The 21,818-nt window shown below is 40.6% G+C and overlaps 1 protein-coding gene across 4 annotated transcripts in view; it reads left to right on the top strand.

Annotated features, from left to right (window-relative positions):
• Window positions 1-21,818, top strand: part of anks1b (ankyrin repeat and sterile alpha motif domain containing 1B) — a 262,630-nt gene that overhangs the window by 75,674 nt on the left and 165,138 nt on the right. For 3 of the 4 annotated variants that reach the window (XM_046071972.1, XM_046071971.1, XM_046071973.1), the window contains exons 4-7: window positions 3,318-3,470; window positions 6,413-6,556; window positions 16,124-16,199; window positions 18,154-18,255. In XM_046071972.1, coding sequence (XP_045927928.1) covers window positions 3,318-3,470; window positions 6,413-6,556; window positions 16,124-16,199; window positions 18,154-18,255 — 475 coding nt within the window. Of the gene's footprint in view, window positions 1-3,317; window positions 3,471-6,412; window positions 6,557-13,984; window positions 14,342-16,123; window positions 16,200-18,153; window positions 18,256-21,818 lie in introns of those variants that run through there. The other variant, XM_046071974.1, reaches the window with a different exon arrangement.

Raw genomic sequence — 21,818 nt, 5'->3', positions numbered from 1 at the left:
GGTGGGGGGGGGGGGGGGGGGGGGGGGGCAGTTCAGGGGGAAAACGGATGGATGTGATTGGCTGAGGAGGGGAGGGAAAGCTCTCAAGCATGCTTGTGGTGTTTTTGCAGCTAGTTCACGTGTATCTTAATATAGGAGCTCCTTCCCTATGTTATTCACACATACAGTATCTCTTCCTCTCTCTCACTCACTGCTCAGAGGGGTAAATGAAAGTAGGGAGAAGGAGGGAGGGCTGTGGCTCTGGGGAGAAGGAGAGTAGGAAAAGGCATGAGATGAGATCTGAGCAGCGTATTGTGGCCATGGTGTGTTGGAATTTTATCACGGAAGTCTGAGTGGTGCATTCGAGGCAAGAATTGTGAGATAATATGATGGAGAAGGAGAGAAACACCAAGGATTTCTAGAAATGAGCCACTCTACGATAACATGTCTGTTTTGCAAAGCATATGCATTTAATTGCCCTGTCATTTCACGTTATTTATTCAGCCTGACAGCATGTAAAACCATTTCTTGTTGGGAGCAGGGCTCATGTTGTTTTGTTTCGTATTAGCGAGTGACAAATCTGTCTAGTAGATGTATTTTTCTTGTCCACTGTATCGACGTCATTCACGCTTGTAGTTATTTTGTTTATTTTATTTTGTTATTTTAATGATGTGGCAAGTTAGCTTCCTAGGTATGAAGGGCGATGACGTCATCATTCCTAAACCTGCCTATAATGCTCTGATTGGTTGATTGATGGAAATAGCTTTCCATGTGCCCACCAGAAAGCTATATGAATGGCTTGAACACATCAAGCTAACGGAGGTGTCACATATTTACAGTGTGCCTTTCAGTGTTTGGTCCACAGTGTCTTAGTGTGAACACTTGGCGCCTCCTCACCACACAAAACAGAACAAAAGGCGCCTCCTCACCCCCCTCTTTACTTGTTTACTTGCTACTCGCTCAATTCCTGGATGCCTTTGAAATCCCATAGACAGTCAACAATTGAGCCAAGATAGCCTAATATTGTTGTTTGACATAACCTCAGACTACACTAAATACATAAAAAAGGTCTTTATTAGGTATTTATTAGTTTCTGACTCTGGCAGAAAACAGTAAAAATCCCCAAAACTACTGCATCTCTGTATTATCTCTTTAACCATGTGATCTTGTTTTGATAATAATTATAATATTTCCATCATTTCCATTCACTGAGCCTTCCTTGAACTGTTTGGAGCCCCCCACTACTTTGAAAACCTATAGGTCTAAAAGCAAAAAATTACTTGATTTCTCTGACTGCTGTAATATTGCAATAAACACTATAGACTGGGGCCAGAAGCCATGGGTAGTATAACAAAGTTACTTTATATACTGTATAGTTTACAGTCTTTGATTTGTTGACGTTAGATTTTGTGAGACAGATTCTCACTAGCTCTTTTTCTAAAGCTTTCCTTTAGTTCCTTTACCTCTTTTCACTCTCCTTTCCTACTGTCCCCCCTTGCTCCTGTTCACCCCCCTCTCAGTGTTGCATTACCTAGTGTTAAATTTCAGCGACTTGCTCAAAATGTAGGTTTTTCTCTTGGACAAACACTAGCAACAACACAACTATGCATTTGCCATTTTAAAACTTTCCTTTCTCCTCTTTGATAATATCCACAGAAGCCTAACTGCATATGTGCATGCTTTTATCACTGTACAATCTACATATCTACATTTATATGGTTGCCAGATTATCCATTTATACAGGAATATATACAGTTTTAATCTGTACGGCCCCCTCATGCTCTCTCTGTCTTCTTCTCCCCCACTATGGCTATCCATCATGTCTCTCTCTCCTTCATGGGTGTTCCTTTGCCCAGTTTTCCAGTCATTACTGGGCTGTTTTCACCCAGAGCTACAGGACTCTAGGGACCACCAACAATGTTCTTGTCCTGACAGGGCCCCCTGGAGAACCAGAAAATGACCATAGTTCCTATGAACATGAGAGCCTCCCAAGTTCAGAATAACCTTTAAAAAACACACACTTCTGTGAGACATTTTGGGCCGAAGTGTTTGACAGAACCTATGTAGCATAAATTAACTCATATTGGCAAATGTGATTGTTCAAGTTAGGCTGCATTATTTTTTCACATGATTATGAATTTGTGGGAACTATTACATGGTTTATATCACTTTATAACGTCTTATTTTGTGTTATAAAGCAAAGTTTGTAGTGCCTTCATGCCACACACACAGACCTTAACATAAGCGTAACGATAAAGCCTCCTGTGGCCATCCATAACTGGATCCATAAACAGATATGAATGACAACATAGTAATATAAAATGTTACATGCAAATCAAGTCCCACTCCAGCCTTACTCTTGAATGAATTTATTTATTATTGATTGGATAGCCCCAGACAGTTAAGTGACTAAGTGTAAATGGGGTATATGTAAACAGAAATTAAACAAACTAATCAGCAGTTTGGAATGTAACTTGTGATAATTTGATAAAAAAAAAGAGAAGGAGACATGTAGTACGCTTAGAGTACATGCTCCTAGTTAAATGGCAGTAAGAGCTTCCAAATCGGAAAAAAAGTCAACCTTGTTAGAACTGCTTCTGTATATGTTTATTGAACTTTTCAATGGAAGCTGACAGGCTCAATTGGTGAGTGTAGTGAAACGTGTTGGACCAAAAAGTCACAGAGGGTTTGAGGAAAAGGTTGGCTTCAGTTTCACAGACAGGAAGCTATAGACTTGCCTTGATGGCTCTCACAAACCTGACATGCTTTTGGAATTTGTACATGCAGAATGATATACTGACCGAGACATGTGCTTCATATGTGTAGCAGAAATGTCTGCACAGAATGTAGCTTTCCATCTTGAATTTCACCTTGTGTCAAGGTTACAATAAATAAAACTGCTTTCTCCCCCTCCTTCCCTTCCCTTATATCTCAATCCATTCACACACATTTGCCCTATTTCTAACTCACCCCATTTTTATTTTCCATGCTATTACTCCCCACCAACTCATATTTCCTGTTTTTGTTTTGTCCTCTTTTCCTTTAACCTTTTTTCTTCGACTTTCCACATCATTTACCACCTGCCCCCCTAATTTTCTCATTGCTAACATCACCAACCTTTCTTCTTTACCTTTCACCTTCTCTGCTACCTCACTGCATCCCTCCATCCTCCTTCTGTCATGTTTTTCTCTCTCCTGCTCTCCTCATTTCTTTGCTCCCTGCTCACTCTTCATCATTCCTATAATTCCTACATCCATTCCCACCTGTTCTCTCATCCCTCTTTCTCTTCCCTTTACCCTTCCCGGTGCCAATCCTTCTTTCTCTTCATTCTTCCGCAGAACCATGAGAGAGAAACGGCGCTTCATTGTGCAGCCCAGTACGGACACTCTGAGGTGGTTTCAGTGCTTCTTCAGGAGCTGACTGACCCCACAATGAGAAACAGCCAACAGGAGACACCTCTGGACCTGGCTGCGCTGTATGGACGGCTGCAGGTCAGTGAAAATGACATCAGTTTTATCAAAAGCTGAAGATGTATGTTTCACACTAAAGGCCAGGAGTTGAATGCTGTTTTGAGTTAGCATTTAAACCGATCCTTTTCATGGTGTTAAAATACGAATAACCTAGTCTGTAGTAGTGAAAATGGGTACATTCTTGCAGATGGCGCTTATGAAACCAGATGCAAGCTGTTTTGATCCACAATAAAGGTAGTTTCTAAAAGTTAAAAATACACACTTGTGCAAGGTACAGAAGCATTTATTCAGCATGTATTGGGTTTGGTAGTAGGGTACTGACTAAAGTTGAGAATGGCACTATCATATTTTGGACATCTGATGCAAGTGTAGCATTGTTGATGTCAGTCAAACCCAGCTGTAACTTTATTTTGCAGCCAGAAGAACTATAGCATTAGAACATTAAGATTTGAACTTAAGGTACATTACGCCCATAACACATAAGCCCCCATAAAGTGAGAACATAATATTAAACCTGGAGTTCATCCAGTCATCACACTGTTTAAATCATCATCATCATCACCTGCCCCTGGCCAATAACCCTTCAGTTTTAATCTTGAAAACTCGTCCTCAGCTCCACATGAGGACATTTTGATAGCAAGCTATAGAGGAAAATCGCACTCTGACCTTTTGTTACGTCCAGAGGGGAGAAGCTCATATCTTTATACAGAGGCCGGAGGCGAAACTCGTGAATGATTCAAGCCTTTGAAATGAATGAAAATGCCATATAAATGTTCACTACCAGTCAAAGCAAGGGCAGTGTACCTCTAATAACATTTAATTTGCAATGAAAATGTTATTGCAATTCCAATCCAAAAAGTTAAGTCATTTAAGGTAGTACAATGGGGTAAATAAATAGTTAGCGGCGCTTGTCACTTAGCTCCTTCAAAACAAACTCGTAGTGTTGACAGGGTGGGAAGCTGGTGAGGGATCATGTTTTTGTCATTGCAAAAACTGCTGGTTTGGAGGGTGGGATCTTTTGGAGGCATATGTGAACCGCTGCGTGCTTTGTGTGTCCTGGTGAAGCTCCTTGCTGGCAAGTGAAAGGAAGCAGCTGGTGACTTAATATGCACCTTCCCCAGGACAGCAGTGGCAGCAGTGACACACACCACAGCTGATCCAAAACTGGGAGTCACTGTTGATTGTTTTAAATATGGTGGATATTATATGATGGAAAAAAACATCATTCTCAAATACTTGCAGTGCTAGACACACAGATGGGCAGGTATACATTTTTAGAACTGCGACTTTACTGTTTTGTCATAAATGTGCCAAAGGAAACACACACAAGTGCATGTACACACTAAGCAGTGTGTGCCACAAATGCCTGCTCATGCTCAAATGCAATCACACATTCTCTCTGTTAAGGTAGTGAGTAATTGCAGTCAAGCCATCCAGGTTTGTCTGAGTGTGAATGAATAATTTATAAAGGTAGCGGTATTTCTCTCTGTCTCTCTATCCCTTTCTGCATAATAATGAAGGGAAATCCCTATGGTGGAAGCTCCTGCTGCATGAAGATGTAACTAACACAGGGCAAAAGTTTAGTATACACACACAAACACGCAGAGTACACACACAAAGACGCAAATTTAAGGATGAAGCTTTTGAGAGAACTGTGTTGTATTGATTAGAGTTATTAAAAGCAACCTCCATGATCAAAGAAAAGGGTAGCTCCACTACCACAACTCAAAAAAAACTGCTACTACGCTCAAGTTGACTGACAGGTCTTTTAATTCACGGACTAGCATTACAAAACAAACACTTACACAGACCTACAGTATATTTTCATTCATGGTTGAATCAAGCCCTGATCCACTTTGTTACTGTTGCTCTGCCTGTTAAGCATTTCTTTTTACAGCCTGGTAGATTTACCGTTCTAATTTCATAGTCTGTTTTGAACAATGGTTATTGATTTCACACAGAAGTAAACAAAAGCAGACTTCTCATATGTAACAGACCGTCAATCTTGACAGTTGGAAGTGACAGCTGCAGCTAGCTAGCTAGGAAATAAAGCTAACTCTGTGAGTTGGTTGAAAAGAGCAAACAAGTCCCAGGCAACAAGTCAGCCTCCTGATGATCCGTGTAGAAGATGTGAATAAGGAGCGGCATTGGTCTTGTATTGCTAGCTAGTTAGCTGCAGGATTATGGTACCGTAGTTTGAAGAGGGTTGGTCATTTCTAGCACAGCCCTGTTTGTGTCCTTAACTATAGAAAAAAAAATATTGGGGCATGCATCAATGAGGTTTATGAGTTTTGCATTATTGTTCATATTTTTAAACCGAATATTTAATTTTTTTATAAGAAAAAGGGCGTTGAGGATGAAAATTAATTAAATTCAAAGGGCTTTCACATGAAAGTTTAAAAAAAAAAATGTTGCCAAAGCATCAAAAGCAAATTTGTCCTAATATTTGGACAACACACAATAACAGTATAAACATTAAGACAGCATTAACAGTTAATCTTAACTGTGTTTGTGAAAGGTAACGCTGTCTCAGATAACACGTTTTACTGGAGCTGCTCTAATGTCACCTTCCCCAAATCAAATAATGGCCGGGACAGAGCTAGCGCATTCTAATGTTTGTAGCTTACGCTAAAGCAGACAAACACAGTTTAATTAATTCCTTATGCTTTTCCTCTTAGTTTTTTGGTTTTGTTGAGGCTAAACAGACACCATTCCTCTCAACTCTTTACTTGAGGCATCACTATGTCTCTAAATATTCCTTTTCACCTGAGCTCCATTCTAACACATTATTATTCAGTATGCTGAGTGAACATTTCAATGCATTATTGGTTCAGTATTTATGTATTTTGTGTGATTCTCTTTGATTCCCAGGGGCTGACAATAAAACATTACACGTTTAGATCTTTAAAAAGGTACAAAAAGGTGACTAATGGCCCAGTTTCTTCAAACTTTGCTGTTCACAGGTGGTGTGCATGTTGGTGAGCGCTCACCCCAACCTCATGACCAGCCACACTCGCCGACACACTCCGCTTCACCTGGCTGCACGCAACGGACACCACAGTACCGTCCAGACCCTGCTCAAGGCCGGCATGGATGTCAACTGTGTGGTAAGAAATAATGAAGAGCTTTTAACTGTTAGTGTCCTCTATAAGCATCCAAGGATTTAACAGATTTCCGGCACAGATAATAGTAGCCTTACAGTAAAAATAATAATGAAATAAGTATTTTCATATTTTCATTGTTCATTTGCTTTTTTGGCTTCCGGCAAACCATCTTCCTTCTGACAAAATTGGATTTGAAAAACCTTTAGTAATGTCTGTTTACAACAGGAATGACATGGTTACTTATGCTAATTCACAGTTAGCTGTTTCTTTTTAAAATGGACAGCTGGAAGGTGTAATTAAGCATCAAGTAGATCAGGTGAACTGCTCAAATCAAGATTTGTGTATTATCATAAGTTATATTTGTCTTTTTTTTTTTTAAATGCACTAAGGGGGATATTTTTAATATTGTATTTTGGGATGTATATGTACACATTTACAGACAACGAACCAAGATGGACATCTTTTGGTCGGTAGGTGAAAGTTCAACAGAATCGAGTAATCAAGTGGGACTTGACTTTGACATTTTATTTTTATTATCTGATGATGCTGCGAGCAGAGAAGGTGACTAGAGATATATAATTGTCCTTTTGTCTGAGTAAATCTTTCAAAATCCCTGTGACTCTGAATCTCTCTCTTCCTTTCATCTCTGCTGTATGTGAATATTTTAGAAGTTGCTGTCTTGTGTTTTTAATGAAAGGGAGTATAGCTTTTTTGGGTGTATATAATCTAATACTGGCATAAACACTTGGCAGATTTTATTTTTGAAAGTGTATGTGCCTCCCTCCGTGTGTGTACCAGAGAGCTTGTATATGTGCTGCATGCCTCCTATGGTGTGGTGGTGGTGAGGGATTAATAATTGATTGGGAGAAAAGATTAAGAGAGCAGGATGAAGAAAGGAGAATGAGGAAGAGGACAGGGTGTTCCTGAGCGGTCCTGAGAATTCAGTCTCCTCTCTCCTCCTCTTTACACACAAGTCAAGGAAATAGAAATACAGAGTCACTTATACTCATTACTGCACACTTTCTGTCATGCTGTTTAGACTTCTCTTGCCTTCGTTCATTTACATTTTGTCTTATTGTGTATTCTGAGTTGTCTGGACGATTCAAACACAGCTTTGTCCCATCCCTTTCTGGGCCATTTGTTTTTGCGAAGCCTTGTCAAAATGCAGCTACGCTTTACTGCTTTCTTTAACACCAACACTGTTTTCTTTCTCTTGAGACGATTTTCTCTGACAAACTAAAATATTTGACTTTGCTCACTCTTCAACCTTTGGCATCACAAAACCGCCCTTTGCACTACTAATCAGTCTCTAAAGACTATTTGAATTGAGTCCTTTCTGATTATATGATCAGAATGACTATGCTGTTCACATTACAAGAAATTTATTTTTATAGAAATGGGGATGCATAAACAAGAAAACTGATCTTTGCTGATGCGTTTTTGTTTTAAAACGGAGACCTTTTGCTACATTTGCACCTTCCCATCCAGACTGAAACGGTGGAAACGAAGACCTAAAACTGAGCACTTTTAAACTCCGGGTAGAGTTTTAGTGGGGACGGGCAAAAACGGAGGACTTTAGAAATGATGCAGACGCTCACATTTGGCTCTCTGATTGGGTCTTATAAGTCATGCAAAGTAGAAACATGATGCTACTGACAGAGTTTTTGACTTGTATTTTTATTAAAATATTTTGTACCGTGCAAATAACATTTTGGCTATAGCCTACACTTGTACTGTGTATGTCCCTGTATTTACTTTGTGACGACTCCCAGTCTGTTTTCCGCCGCCACAGCCGCTTTAACTCCTTTGTTCAGTAACATTCAGTAATAGTCCCAGCTCGTTATTGGTCCATGCAAAATAAAATCTGGTGTGGTTCTTCGTCTGTAGTACTTAGACCATCTGCTTCATGTTTACACCTGCACGCGCATGCCCAGTGTACGTGAACGGCCACTAGATGTGCTTTTTCATTCGTTTTAATGTAGATGGCGATACGCAGCTAAAACGCTGGTGTGGATGGACATGGCATTCGTTTTAAAACTCTATTTTTAAACTAAAACGGAGTCGTGTAGATGGAGCCTTAGATAAGGTGTACTTATTATGAGATTATTATAGTTGAACAGATCTGCAGCTTGCGCGAATGATGGTGATATTTAATCAAAATGTTGAAGAAATCACTGCATGTTTGGATTTTAAAAAGGCTTTAGGATTCATCCTGTGAGGACCACAAATGTCTGTAAATATAAAAGCAACCCTCCAATAGTTGAGAGATTTTAGTTTGGACCAAAGTGGTGGACCGACTGCCCAAAATTGTCCTCCCTAGAACCATGCTGCTAATGTGGCTAAAAATGACACATTAGTTGACATTTGGCTCATCCCAGGCACAACTGTCTCATTCATTTGCACTTTGAGTCTTGTGATATTTATTACCAAATGTGAGCGTCTGACTTACTGAAACTGTTAAGACAACTACACATTTGTAGTAAACTTCCAGGAGGCATACATATCTTCCAATGCAGTAAACGACACAATACATCTGCAATGCAAGTAGTTACATTTGAACCTATGGGGGGTGGTTTATTTGGAATATCTTGAATTATGTATAGACACTGGGATGTTTGTAGGTGGGTCTTATTTTACACTGAGATTCTTGACTTCAGTCAGTGCATGAAGGATTGATGGAAAGCCAGCTTCTAGGGTTTTGCGGCTCAGTCAGACTCAAAGCCTCAGGAGGCTGCTGAGTCTGGATCAAGGAACAACACAGTTCAGATGCTGAGGAGCCACAAAGACCGATCAGTATTAGGGTTAGCTCAACAAATGTGAGGATAAACAAATGTAAAGAAAACTGTCTGCATGTATTCATAGTTTTCAGTCACGTGACATGCATGATGACCTGGATGGCAAAACAATGGAACAACATAGCGGCTCATGCCGTGACTCACGCCGCAAAAGCAGTCAAATTTTATTTGGATCACCTTTCAACTTAAGAAACGGAAACATATGAACACAAACTGCAAGTGTTGGGCATATCCACTCCATTTAACGTTACAGCATCCACTGCTGCATTTCTTCTGTTAAAAACTGCCAGGTCCTTGCCACCGCTCAGACTGCAGTAATGTTTACTTTTACCTTCTGGGGAATCCCTCACCTAACACAGCCCAGGCTTGTCTCCTCGATTAGTAAATCTGAAAGCACAACAATCATCCAGCATTTTGGCAACGCAAAAAGTAACAAACTCAAAGTAACTGTGTATCACATGTATATTGATTGGCCGGCAACGGAAATTAACGTATTTTTGCCCTCCAAGGGAGCTTTTTCATTAATGTGTGACGTCACGTGAAAAATATGAATAGATGTTACTGAACATAGTGATGATGATTCTAAGACTGTAAGTTCTCTTCTGCTGTTGCCAAAATTAGATCTGACTTGATGTTCATTTGCTACAAAGACACATGGCATAACAGATGCTGCGTTTGGCCTTTCCCCAGCCATGTAAGTACAGTTTATAGATTGTATATGAAGCACGTAAGATGGCTTTCTGTAGAACAGTTAAAGGCTGAGCAGGGTCTGTGACTGCAAGAAAACAAATCTGTCGCAAACATACTGCAACTGCACTTTAGAGAATTTAGTGGTTATGGATGTGTGTGCATTTCATCTCTGGATGGACAGAAACAACTTGACCTGTTTGATATGGGTGGTGTTCTGGTGCTGTCACAGCAAGGAGATGCATGACTCAGCAGCGTTTTGCCCATTTTCTCTGCCTTCTGTCCTTGTTGCAGGCTGTGTGTGTGTGTGTGCGCGTGCTCTGATCTGAAGAGGACGGCTGTGTTTCTCTGCAGGGATTTGGCCTCCGGCTCCATGTGTCTAGTGAAGATGAACACTACACGCCTTTGATTTTCCTCATCCTCTCCACTATACACTACTCTCTCACTGTATTTCACTTGCTCTCTTGTTATGTCTCTCTACCTTGTGGTGATGAGCATTGCAAGCCTTTGATTCCTCCAATCTTCTCTGCAGTTCATTCTTGTTCTGCTAAATCTCTTTTTGGCAGAAACAGCTCTATCTTTGCTTCTTCATTGCAGACACAGTAACGCCTAATACACATTACATTAATCTATTGCTCCCCTGGTGAGAGAAATTGCCCCTGGGTTAAACTCATTGGTCAGTTTGAGTGAGATGACACATATCATCTGGTCTGGTTTCATGAACATGGGTTCAACACTGTTTTGGTGAACAGGCATTTCTTTTAGAATAGGACTGCCATTTTTGGAGTATTCCAGCTGTGTGTTGCACATGTACACAACTAGATAAACCCCTTATCCCGGTTTTGAGGAACTCCAGTAACTCATAAGTCAAAAACCTCTGTGTGCACAATTAATGTTCAGCTACATTACCATTAGCTACAGTATAGAAACAGGCAAGTTAATGGTTTCGATAAAGAGAAAATGGTTAGTTTGTGATGTGATAGAGGTCAGATTTCATGTTTTATTGCTAAGTATAAGATGATTTAGGAGTTCACTTTTTTTGTAAAATGCCCTTAGTAACTGATGAGTTGTTCTGGTTGGATGATTATAAAAACTTGTGATGTGTTGTAGAAAGAGACTTTCTGTGGCGGATTTAACTAGTTTTGGAAGAGGCTAGGGAAATTCTTGGTTTACAGTGTAATGTTAGTGTCTTATACGTCCATGTGGCCTGGCATCTTGTTTCAACACAATAATTACATAACTAACTTAATAAATAACTATGGTAGCTGGTGTGACTTCAACAACAGTTATGTCATAGTGGGTCAGTAAAACAAGAAATATGACGATATGCCACGTAATGATTTTCATTCAAAATGAAAGTCTGACACTTGGGTTCATGAGATCAAGACGAGACAAGATTTTAACACTGTTTAAAAAAAAATCTTTAATGCTAAATTATATGAAAATATTGAACATTAAACATTTTATTTCCTACATTATGATTTTTTTCTGCACCAGCTTATGGTGATGTTTTTTTTTTTATTTATATAAAGAAAAACACAAAATTCAGGTAGCAGTTGACAATTCAAACTCTATAGCCTAACCTGTAAATTCCACTTAATGGCGTGTTACGGCTGCGACCGCAGTTGCCGGGCCTGATCGTGGCCATTTTAGTCAATGCTTGTGAGTTGACAAGATGTGGCCGCAGCGCGTCCCAGAAGAGGCTCTCCGCTCCGCAGAGAATAGGTAACACCTCTATTTTTGATGCAAGCCGTGTCAAGCAGCACAGAGCAGATCAAACCAGGCAGGAAGTCAGAAACAGAACGGCATAGAGAGTCCGGTCAATTTTCACAATAAAACAACCTGTGGAGACTCCTGATCGTAAAACAACAATAAACACAGTTAAAACAGACAAAATGAAATCATTTAACTACGTAGCCTACTTAATCATAGTAGAGGCACAAAATGCAAACACTGGTTACCAAATCAACAAAATCTAAACATGTCAGAAAAATCAGGCAGGAAAAATGCTCTAATTCTGAAATGCTCCTTGTGGGAAATGCAGCCTGAACTTTACGGAACAAAGCGGGATCACAGGGAGTTGTGAAGAAGGTAGTATAAGCACAAAAATGACAAATTAATAACAAGTCAATAACGTGGGGCAGGCTGCATGCTCTGCTGCTGAAACGCTTCTGAGCTTCCAGTTGACGCTGGGCTATGGATGTATCAAAACCGTGGTGGAGCTGTAACGTGCCGTAGCCGGAGTCAGATGATTCCTGGCTTAACGATAACAGAATATGCAGTGCAGCTCTGTCATTCTGTGCTGCTTTCAGTCCTGTCAACTTTTCTCATGTAATATCATCCCTGCTGAGTCATGATTTAGTCACCTCAGTGATAGAATATTATATTTTTAATTTAGTTATCAACTCCTGGACTTTAATAGCTCCTGTGTTTCAGCAGCTCTTCTGCACATGTTTTAAAATAATTTAAAATCTCTCCTACATATCTGTGTTCTCTGACATGTCCAGAAAAAAAGGTAGAATATTACGAGACTAACATCATCATTTGATGAGAAGTCTACCTGCCCTATACTCTGCTGTATTATGTTATTGATCTGCTGGTAGTAACGTTATATCCCCTTCAGATCGCTTGACCGATGCAGTTTGGGACTTCATGCTGCATGTGAAAATGAAATGAAACATCAGGCAGAAATCTGACCACAAATGCACACACTAACTTCAGCAGCTCCGATAAAGTGCAGGTCACAGTCCCAAACAGCTATCTGGACTTACAGCGCAAGCGGGTTACGCCGGTGTCAATCAGCTGGGTGGAGTTGATTTGCTCCATGAGATCCATGATCTTATCAGTTATACATTTGTATTTCACTGCGTGAAAAAATTAATGTGTGGCTTGACAGCTTGTGAAAAATGTCATTTGTGTGAGTCTTGCGAGACAGCTACGAGAAATATCGTCAGAAGTTAATCTTGCTAAATCTAGCAACCTGGTAAATACACCACAAACTACCACGAGAGTAACGCTCAAAACTCATGCTGGTGTTAGTGAGTATACTCGGTGATGACCAGAGATTAACCTGTGACAGAAGTATTGTATGACAAAATCCAGGCTTGCAAAGACTGGAAAAAGGCCTAAGTCATATGCCCTCCCTTTCCCACTTGTCGGGATACACAGGAAGTCTTTAATTTGTCCTCTTTTTCCTGTTCCCCCAACTCTCTCTTTACCTGTACAGTTGGCAGTAGAGAGTAGATGCTGTGGGCGACTTACAGATGGCCACCTTGTAAATTGTCACGCGTGGAAAGCACTCTGTCTCTGTGTATGACAGAGAGGGAGGGAGAGAGAGCGTTAGTACAGGTCAATAATTGGAGTCAAGCCATATAGGTCTGTCTGAGTGTGAATGAATAATTTATAGAAGCAGCACAGTCACTCTCTCTCTTCACTTGCTAGGTCTTTGTCTCTTTCCTTCTCTGACTGTTTCCATAATCATGAGGGGAAATCCCTATGGAGGAACCTGCTGCTGGGTGGGCAGGCAGCCAACACAGGGCAAAAGTTTAGTACAAACACACATTGTCACATTCACACATAAACACACTTTTCTAAGTGGACTTGAGCGTTTACATTCATCCCAACATCAACAGCGACTGCTTCATTTCTGCTGGCAGCACTGAAACAAAGTCATCTGCCTTTCAATTCCCGGAAACTGTTAGAGAGTGAGAATCGACTTCCTTGTTTCCTTATGACATCACTGTGTAATCGCCATGGGAAACAGGATGGGAAGTGGTATGGAGATGAACGTGGGGGCGAGGGTGGGGTGGGTGTTGGGGGGGGGGCTAGTGGTGTGTGTGTGAGGAAAAGGGGGTGGATCATTTCCGGCTCTCTCACCACCTCTCTCTTGTGGGTAAAAGACTGGCTCCTCTGGCTAAACTTCCACAGTTTGATACAGTCAGTGAAGCTGTACCACTCATCTGTTTCCACTTGGGATTTACACCTGCAAAATTCTCCTAAGAGAACTGGACATTTGACCTTGGACCTTTTGAGGGAATAGGAGTGGCTGCATCTGGTGTATTAACCAGTGACACTTTTGTTGCTAAGGAAACAGAACAGCTACAGTAACTTTAGTGTTCCCTGCAGAGGACGAGTGCGTTGATCTGGTGCAGTGTCGCGTCGTCTTGAATTTCCCGGCTGTGTATCAGCAGACCTGGCTGTCTTCCAAATAATTTGTCTTCATTAAGGCTGGGAGTTTGGTTCAGTCCAGGTTTTCATCCGTGTTGTCAGGAAGCCAGCTGTGAAGGATGCGACGGATTCAGCAAATGTATGTTGCTGCGTGTGTGTCTGTGAGAGTGTCTCCCCCTGATGGATATGGGTATTTTAGCTTAAAGCAGGGCAGAATGTTCAATAAGTAATTGAGACGTATAGATACACAATGTCTCACAAACATTTATAGCAGTGACTACATAAGAAGCAAAGGTGTTGAGTTATAGTATTATCAAAATGGCAAGCGTAGAATTTAGCATCAGTTATATGCCTTTTATCTGTAATTCCTGGTCATGACCTTGACCTTATGTTATATCACTAAATAGCCCTCTATAACATGTGAAACTTTCATAGAGTTTTCCCATTGGCCAGGGTTGGTCCACTTTAGCATTGCCGTGCCAAACCGAGTGGTGATGACATGTGTTTCCACTACAGGCTCACAGAAGGAGTTAGCCACGCTGAGCTGCACTGCTGGTGCCCTGCTTGCTAGCAGGGCCACAGATGTCGCCACAGCCAACGGATTGGTTCATGTGCTGGTGGTCATAAACAAGAGAGACATACATTTAAAGAGTCGTAAACATCAGCCTCAGCAGTTCCGTCTGTTGTCGTTATTACTGGCACTGTGTCTCAATACAACAAAGCTAATAAAAAGAATGGCAAGCTATAACAGCTTCTTTGTGATCGCTGTTTACTAAGAGGAAATGCATCAAACGCGATCAAGACGAGCAAAGTAGGCAACGCCTTTTACCTGCTACCACATTGTTATGGAAAAACCAGTCAAGATGTGCCAGCATGGCTCGCATGCTCATGGCTTTTCATGGCATTGGCTTAGCACAACTTACACAGGATGAATGAAGGTAATACGGAGGTAGGATTTATTGCAGATTTAGATGTATAATGTGTATGTAAAATACATTTGATTTAGCTTGGTGTACCTAAAAACTGTATACACTTGTTTGCTAGTACCTGATACAATATTTGCATACACTACTTTGTTGCATTGATTTTGGGCTCTACAACTCTTATTGACTTCACTTTTCACCCATAGTCCAATATTTAAGAAGATTAAAAGGATATACATCACACAATAAAGTAACAAGCATAAAACAAACTAAATAAATCTTTAAAAATATCTTATGTCTAAGAACAAAAGGTATTAAATGTAGTATTTAAAAATGTATGACTTTGGCGACCCTGGTGGTGGTATCGAAAGACTGTACGGCAGAAAGCAGAGCTGACAACTACCCACCCATTACGTTTTTCTACAGACTAAAACTTTGGGATGATTTAAAAAATGTTGTAGACGCATATAAATTCTACACGTGACTTTAAAGCTAGATAGGTTCTGCTGAGTGTGGCTCAGGTTAAATTGGACTTGTCAGAGTAATCGTCTCTCTCATCACTGCTGATCCAAGATGAAGCACTTACCGGCGCCCTCCCCTCGCTGGTTTCCATGTGTTGCATCACATCTGTAATATTCCCATTAGAAGCACTGGAGTCTGATATGCGGCCGGTGTACGGTGAGGGGAAATTGGTACGTTCCCACACAGGCTCCCGCTGCTTGTGTAATGGTTTGAAATCGGTGTGGCCTCATGCTCTTTGCAGGCGGGGGAATGTGATTTTTTTAAAATCTGGCTGACTCTTTCGTTTAACTGCTGGAGAGAAAAAGAGATTGTATATCAAATCAAAATACTGTTTTCTTTTATAATCTTTGTGCTTTTTTTGTAATGGCTTTTGTCATCCCAATCCTCTTCTTCTTTTGATGTCTATTTTTGTCTCAGTTTTCAATTGTTGAAGTGATGTAATATTAACACACACACACTCCCTGTCTCTATTTTAGACCGAGAATGGCAGTGCCCTCCATGAGGCAGCTCTCTTTGGGAAGATGGATGTAGTTCGCCTTCTGCTTGACTCAGGTGGGTCTATAAATGTATCCTGGAAAAACAAAAACGGTCTGAGTGTGTTTGTGTGTGCGTTTCCCTTGTTTTCGCTTCTTATTTTGACCTGCGGCTAGATGCTCCACATGTTTTTGTGTTTTTCCCAGATTGTGGGTTGAATTTGCCCTCAGGTGAACTCCAGGCGTCCGTCTGCTACATTCTTTCACACTGTTATAACATCCTGGACTTTAAGCTCTATTATTGTTTTTGCCATTTTTTCACTTGTATCAGGAGGAAGTGCTGAAAGTTCAACAGGATATGATATGTGGTGTCTCTTTTTGAAGATGTCACTCGACATGATTTCGGGGTCAAAAGATGATAACTAGTGACTTTCTGAGAATGTTAATCTTCCATCTCCTGCTTGAATGGAACGCGCACACAGGGAAATCCTCTTCTTTTTTTTTTCTACAGTTGAAAATATTGATAAATGAGCAAATGAAAAAATTTCATCTTGCACATTGACACGCCTTCATATTGAGAGCAGACTGAGTCTGGACAAAGTAGTCCTTTGATATTGCCGCCACCCCTCACCCACTTTCCTTTAGCTCTTCCTGTTTCCTGCAGGACTTCCTGTTGGTGGCCATGTTCTTTTGGCCTTGATTTTATTAACATCCTGGATCAACACGGGGCTGCACCGGCCTGATTGACTAAACTTTAGCCCACACAACCTTTCAAACCTTGTGTGTAAGGGTGTGTGGGTGGTAGGGGCTTGTTGTAGGGGTGCACGATGGGCAGCCAACCATTCATTGTCAATTCCTAATCTTGGAACTTTATTCCTGGAACATTCAGCTATTACACAGGGTTTTCATCAGCAGATAGAATTTGCTTAATTGTCATGGAAATGGTGTATTTGACATACAAGCTTATTAGCGGTTATGAGTTAATCCATCACACTTTGAGAAATTAGGATACATGTTGGATTAAAGGAAGAGTTTGAAATTCTGGGAAATAAGCTGATTTGCTTTTTAGTCATTTCTTATGTCTGTATGCTGAAAAAGCTACAGCCAGCAGCAGCTTAGCTTAGCTTAGCAAATCGGAAATGCGTGCCACTAGCCTTGGTGTTTATGTACCAGACTATTTCTTAGTTGGGGAGTAAACCAACGATATATAACATGTTCATTTGTGAGCATTGGATGCGCTGGTAAGCAGATTTTGTTACATTTGAAAGGAGCCAGGCAAACAGTTTCCGTTTTCCAGTCTTTGCTAAGCTAATCATTTCCTGCTGGTAGCTTCATTTTTACTGTAGACATGAGAGTGGTATCGATCTTCTATCTATTTTCTAGAACAGTCGAACAGTTCCTATAAAAATTTAAGCATCAAATTAATTCATTTAATTTATTCTGTTTTAAAAATTTGAACACGAGGGGAACAATGAAAACTATATTAAATAAAAAGCAATGTGTAAAAAGAAAGCAAGAAAGAAATGAGACTGGAACATTACATCAGGTCCAAATGCGCTCTCACTCTGGTTGTATTTATTTTTCTTTAACTTGTATCTTATGGTGCCCAGCAGAGTTACTAGAAATACACAGGAAGGGATTAGACCAGATAACAGTCAGATAAATGTAGACTTACAGTGGAAGAAAGACTTGGTCAAAAACTTGATGAAAATATTTTTTGCCTTTAGCAAAGCATCTTCATGAATTAATGCCTGTTTATCTTCTGGTGACTCATTCGTCTTTTGCTGACTGAGTTTTGTGCGTGTGTGTCAGCAGATCTGTGTCTCAGTCTGTGCATGTACATGTGTGGACTGTATGTGAGTGCACTGTATGGTGGTGTCCGTTTTAGTTCAGTGTGTCTCTGAGCAAGGATGAGTAGGTTTATCTTGTACGACAAAGTCATGGATGTTGTGGTTTGACCTTTGCCCTCTTGTTCGTGTGTATCAATGCTTATACTGTATTTGTGTGTGTGTGTGTGTGTGTGTGTGTGTCAGGGATCGACACCAATCTGAGAGACAGCCAGGGGAGAACAGCTCTAGAAATCCTGAGAGAACACCCTGCAACGAAATCCCAGCAGATCACTGCTCTTATCCAAGGTACAGTAAGACATATACACATACACACAGACACACACAGAGCCTGACTGATTCTTAATACTGATAACAATTTTGATATTTAAGGATTCTAAAATCCAATATCTCGATATACAGTGTTGGGCAGTAGTGTCGCTACTTGGTATTTCTCAAGCTTCTCGTGTTCCTTCTTGATGTTGCTGTCGCTTGGGATTGCCACATCTATCACTGTAGCCTTCATCTGCTGTTTATTGATCAACAAGATGTCTGGTTGGTTAGCCATCACCAGTTTGTCAGTCTCGATCTTGAAGTCCCACAGGATCTTAGCTCGGTCATTCTCAACTACCTTAGGAGGTGTCTTCCATTTTGACCTTGGGACTTCCAGCCCATACTCATGGCAGATGTTCCTGTACACCATGCCAGCTACCTGGTTATGGCGTTCCATGTACTTACTTCCTGCCTGCATACTTTTGCCACATTGCTGTAGCTTAGCTTGGTACATTTCACTGGGGGGTAGCTTCTGTGTAGTGAAGCTTCATTTAATGTAGATTAGCTAGTAGCTTAGCTCACTACATTGTCCAAGTAGCTTGCCCAACACTGTTGATATATTGGCCAAGTTTCTTCTTTTTCTTGTTTTCAGAAACAAATAACATAAACAAAGATTATCGCGAAAGTCCTTATAGGCAAGTCATGGCACTCGGCAGCCATCTTGGCAACGCCTCAGGGCAGCTATTTCGGACTAACAAGACCAGGCCTATTTGAATGAATGGGGAGAGAGCCAGAACTGCCCTTCCAGTAGTAAAATCTAATAAAAATCGCTGGAAATGTTTGACGACTTTGCCCCAAAATAAGGTTTAAAAAGCGTTTTTCCCGACCAGTTATACTTCTACTACGCATTTGTCACTACTACCACACATGCGCAGTCGAAGTAAAACAGACCCTTACGATAGTGGAACCACACGATTGGTTGAAATATGTTTCCCACTTTGGCTGTTAAAAGCAGATGATTGGCTTTCTAGTGGGAGGGGCGGGATAACCGCCATGTTTGCCGTTAGGGCTTTCCCTATAGGGTTATACTGAGGATGTGATTGAGTGGGGTGTCTCCTCTATAAAACGTCTGTTATCCCTAACATTTGTTAAATGTAGTTATGGGACCTCTCCAAGATAACATGACAATGCAGTTTAATAATACACTTTTGTATTGTTATAAATAGTACTATAAACAAAAGTACAGCTGATTATGTAAGCTGATTGCTGCATTTTGTAGTGACCATGCTTGAGTTCCCTCTGGTGGACAAACCATGCAACGACAACGCTCATAACATGACTAAAGGATCCGTTATCTGCCTCTCTGTTTCTTCAATTGTCATTTATCGGCTGTTATATACACAGATACCTATTTATCTGCAATTCGCTCATATCACCCAATAATATCGGTCAGACGCGCGCGCGCACACACACACACACACAGGTTTAGATGAATTTTACTTGAAAAATTGGGTCAAATACTCATGTACAGTAAATTAGGTACAACATAATTAAGATTAAAGACGTAGTAGTCACAGTTCTACAGATTTACAGGTTTTTTCAGTGGCTTAGAGGTAGTGCGGGTCGCCCACTGATCGGAAGAACAACGGTTTGATGCATGTTGGCATGCAGTGTAAATACAATTGTGAAAGGGCTATCCACATTTTGAGATGTGTTGGATGACGTGAATGTAGAGTATGACATTATCCAAGGAAGGTTAAAATCAAGGGCAACTGGACTTGGTTGAAGATACTCGAAGACCTTTCGTCCCTCATCCAAGAGACTTCTTCAGTTCTGACTGAGGGAAATTCAGCTATTTAACCTCTGTGGGGTTGTCAAGATGATCGATAACACTGGTTCGTTAGTGCTCCTGGGTTTTATAATGATATGACATTGTTGCGAGCGGATATGATACAATTGGGAAATCTTGTTTTCCAGGAAGTTTATCTTCTATTGGGGAAACAAAGGGAGCTCCTGTATGTGTTCAGTTGCTGTAGTGGGAGAATTAGACAACAACAAGGTGTCGGTTTGGATGATCTTCTCAATCACTCAAGAGTAGGGATGGGGATCGTTAATTTTTATTGATATTGATACCCTTATTGAGACTGCTTAACGCTCCGATTCTTTATCGATACCACTATCGATACTTTACTATTATATAGTATATTATATATAAAATTTGGTAAGACCAGACCCAACGGGCATGAGGTAGGCTTGCAACGTATGAGGAAAATGCGAGATAGATATATATATATATATATATATAGAGAGAGAGAGAGAGAGAGAGAGAGATATATATAGAGATGACATATCACTTGCGATAAATAAACATATATTGAAGTGTACAAATTAACTGTCTGGTTGTTTTTAATTTAATATTTTAAATACAGCTAAAAGTTGTTTCTAGAGCAGCAACATTAATGTTTACAACAGCAAAGTAACTCAACAACTTTATCTGACATCACAAGTAGTGAGTGACGTTTAGAAAGAATAACATCAGTCTGGATCAGTCACTCTTCCTCTCTCGCTGGCTGCAGGTAACGTTACCAGGTAGAAGGAGAAGCGGCTGGTTTGTCTCAGCCAGCAGCTGAGTTTTTAAGACTATAGACCAGTCTGTTCTCCAGACAGACAGCTTTCTATTCAGCTTGTTTTTAACATTTGGCTAATGCCAAGCTAGCGTTAGCTGTGCTTGTATAAAACATACAGGATGAGATACTGAGGACAGAGATGATTTAATTAACCATTTCTACATGTTTAACTTTACCTTACAGACAGGTATATTGAAAAAGTATTGACTTTTTACTTGCGAAGGCTTTATTGCACGGACTTACAGTAACGAGCGTAGCTGTCATCAACTAACAGTTACAGTAGTTTGGAGCCAACAAAAACCTCACTGTATTCCACCGCGATGGCGCAGCCTCTCGCTCTGCTGCCGCTGCGTGTGTGTGTGGGAGCCGACAGAGAGCAGGCAGAGACTGCAGCCTGATGATTTTCTTATCCATTGCGTTTCAAATTAAATCAGATTTGACACTCGAGACATAACGTTACATCATAGCACCCGCAAGTCTCGATAGCAGTATCGATAAGCTTGAACCTTATTGATTTTCGGGGTTGATAGCTGGGCCCCTTTGGAACCGGGTCTCGACCCCCATCCCTACAGATTTTTATACATCTTACTTGTATTACTGTACATAGACTATATACTGTTCGAATGTATCAGGGCCATCATCTTCACATTTAATTTCACTGGCTTGTCCCTAAATGTTTCCACTTTTGTAAAGCCAAAGTCTATGATTTGTGTACAGCACCACTATTTAAATCAAAATATACAGTCTTATTCAAATGTATAGTCTGAGTAGGTTGCATTACATGGGCTGCACTTTGAATGTGGACATGTTTGGTGAACACAGGCTTATTTCAAGTAGCAGACGAGGGCGTTGCAGTCACAATGTTTCCAGTGAACACAGGATGTAGGGATGAGGAGGGACTGTAGGTTTAAATGTTCACGAATGCTTTGTGAAATGTAAATATAGTTAAACAATGGCTCCATGTGTACTCTT

Source organism: Micropterus dolomieu, linkage group LG16 (assembly GCF_021292245.1).
Source record: "Micropterus dolomieu isolate WLL.071019.BEF.003 ecotype Adirondacks linkage group LG16, ASM2129224v1, whole genome shotgun sequence".
Classification (NCBI taxonomy): domain Eukaryota; kingdom Metazoa; phylum Chordata; class Actinopteri; order Centrarchiformes; family Centrarchidae; genus Micropterus; species Micropterus dolomieu.
The sequence above is the reverse complement of the archived record's forward strand: the minus strand, read 5'-3'. Positions and strand labels throughout refer to the sequence as shown.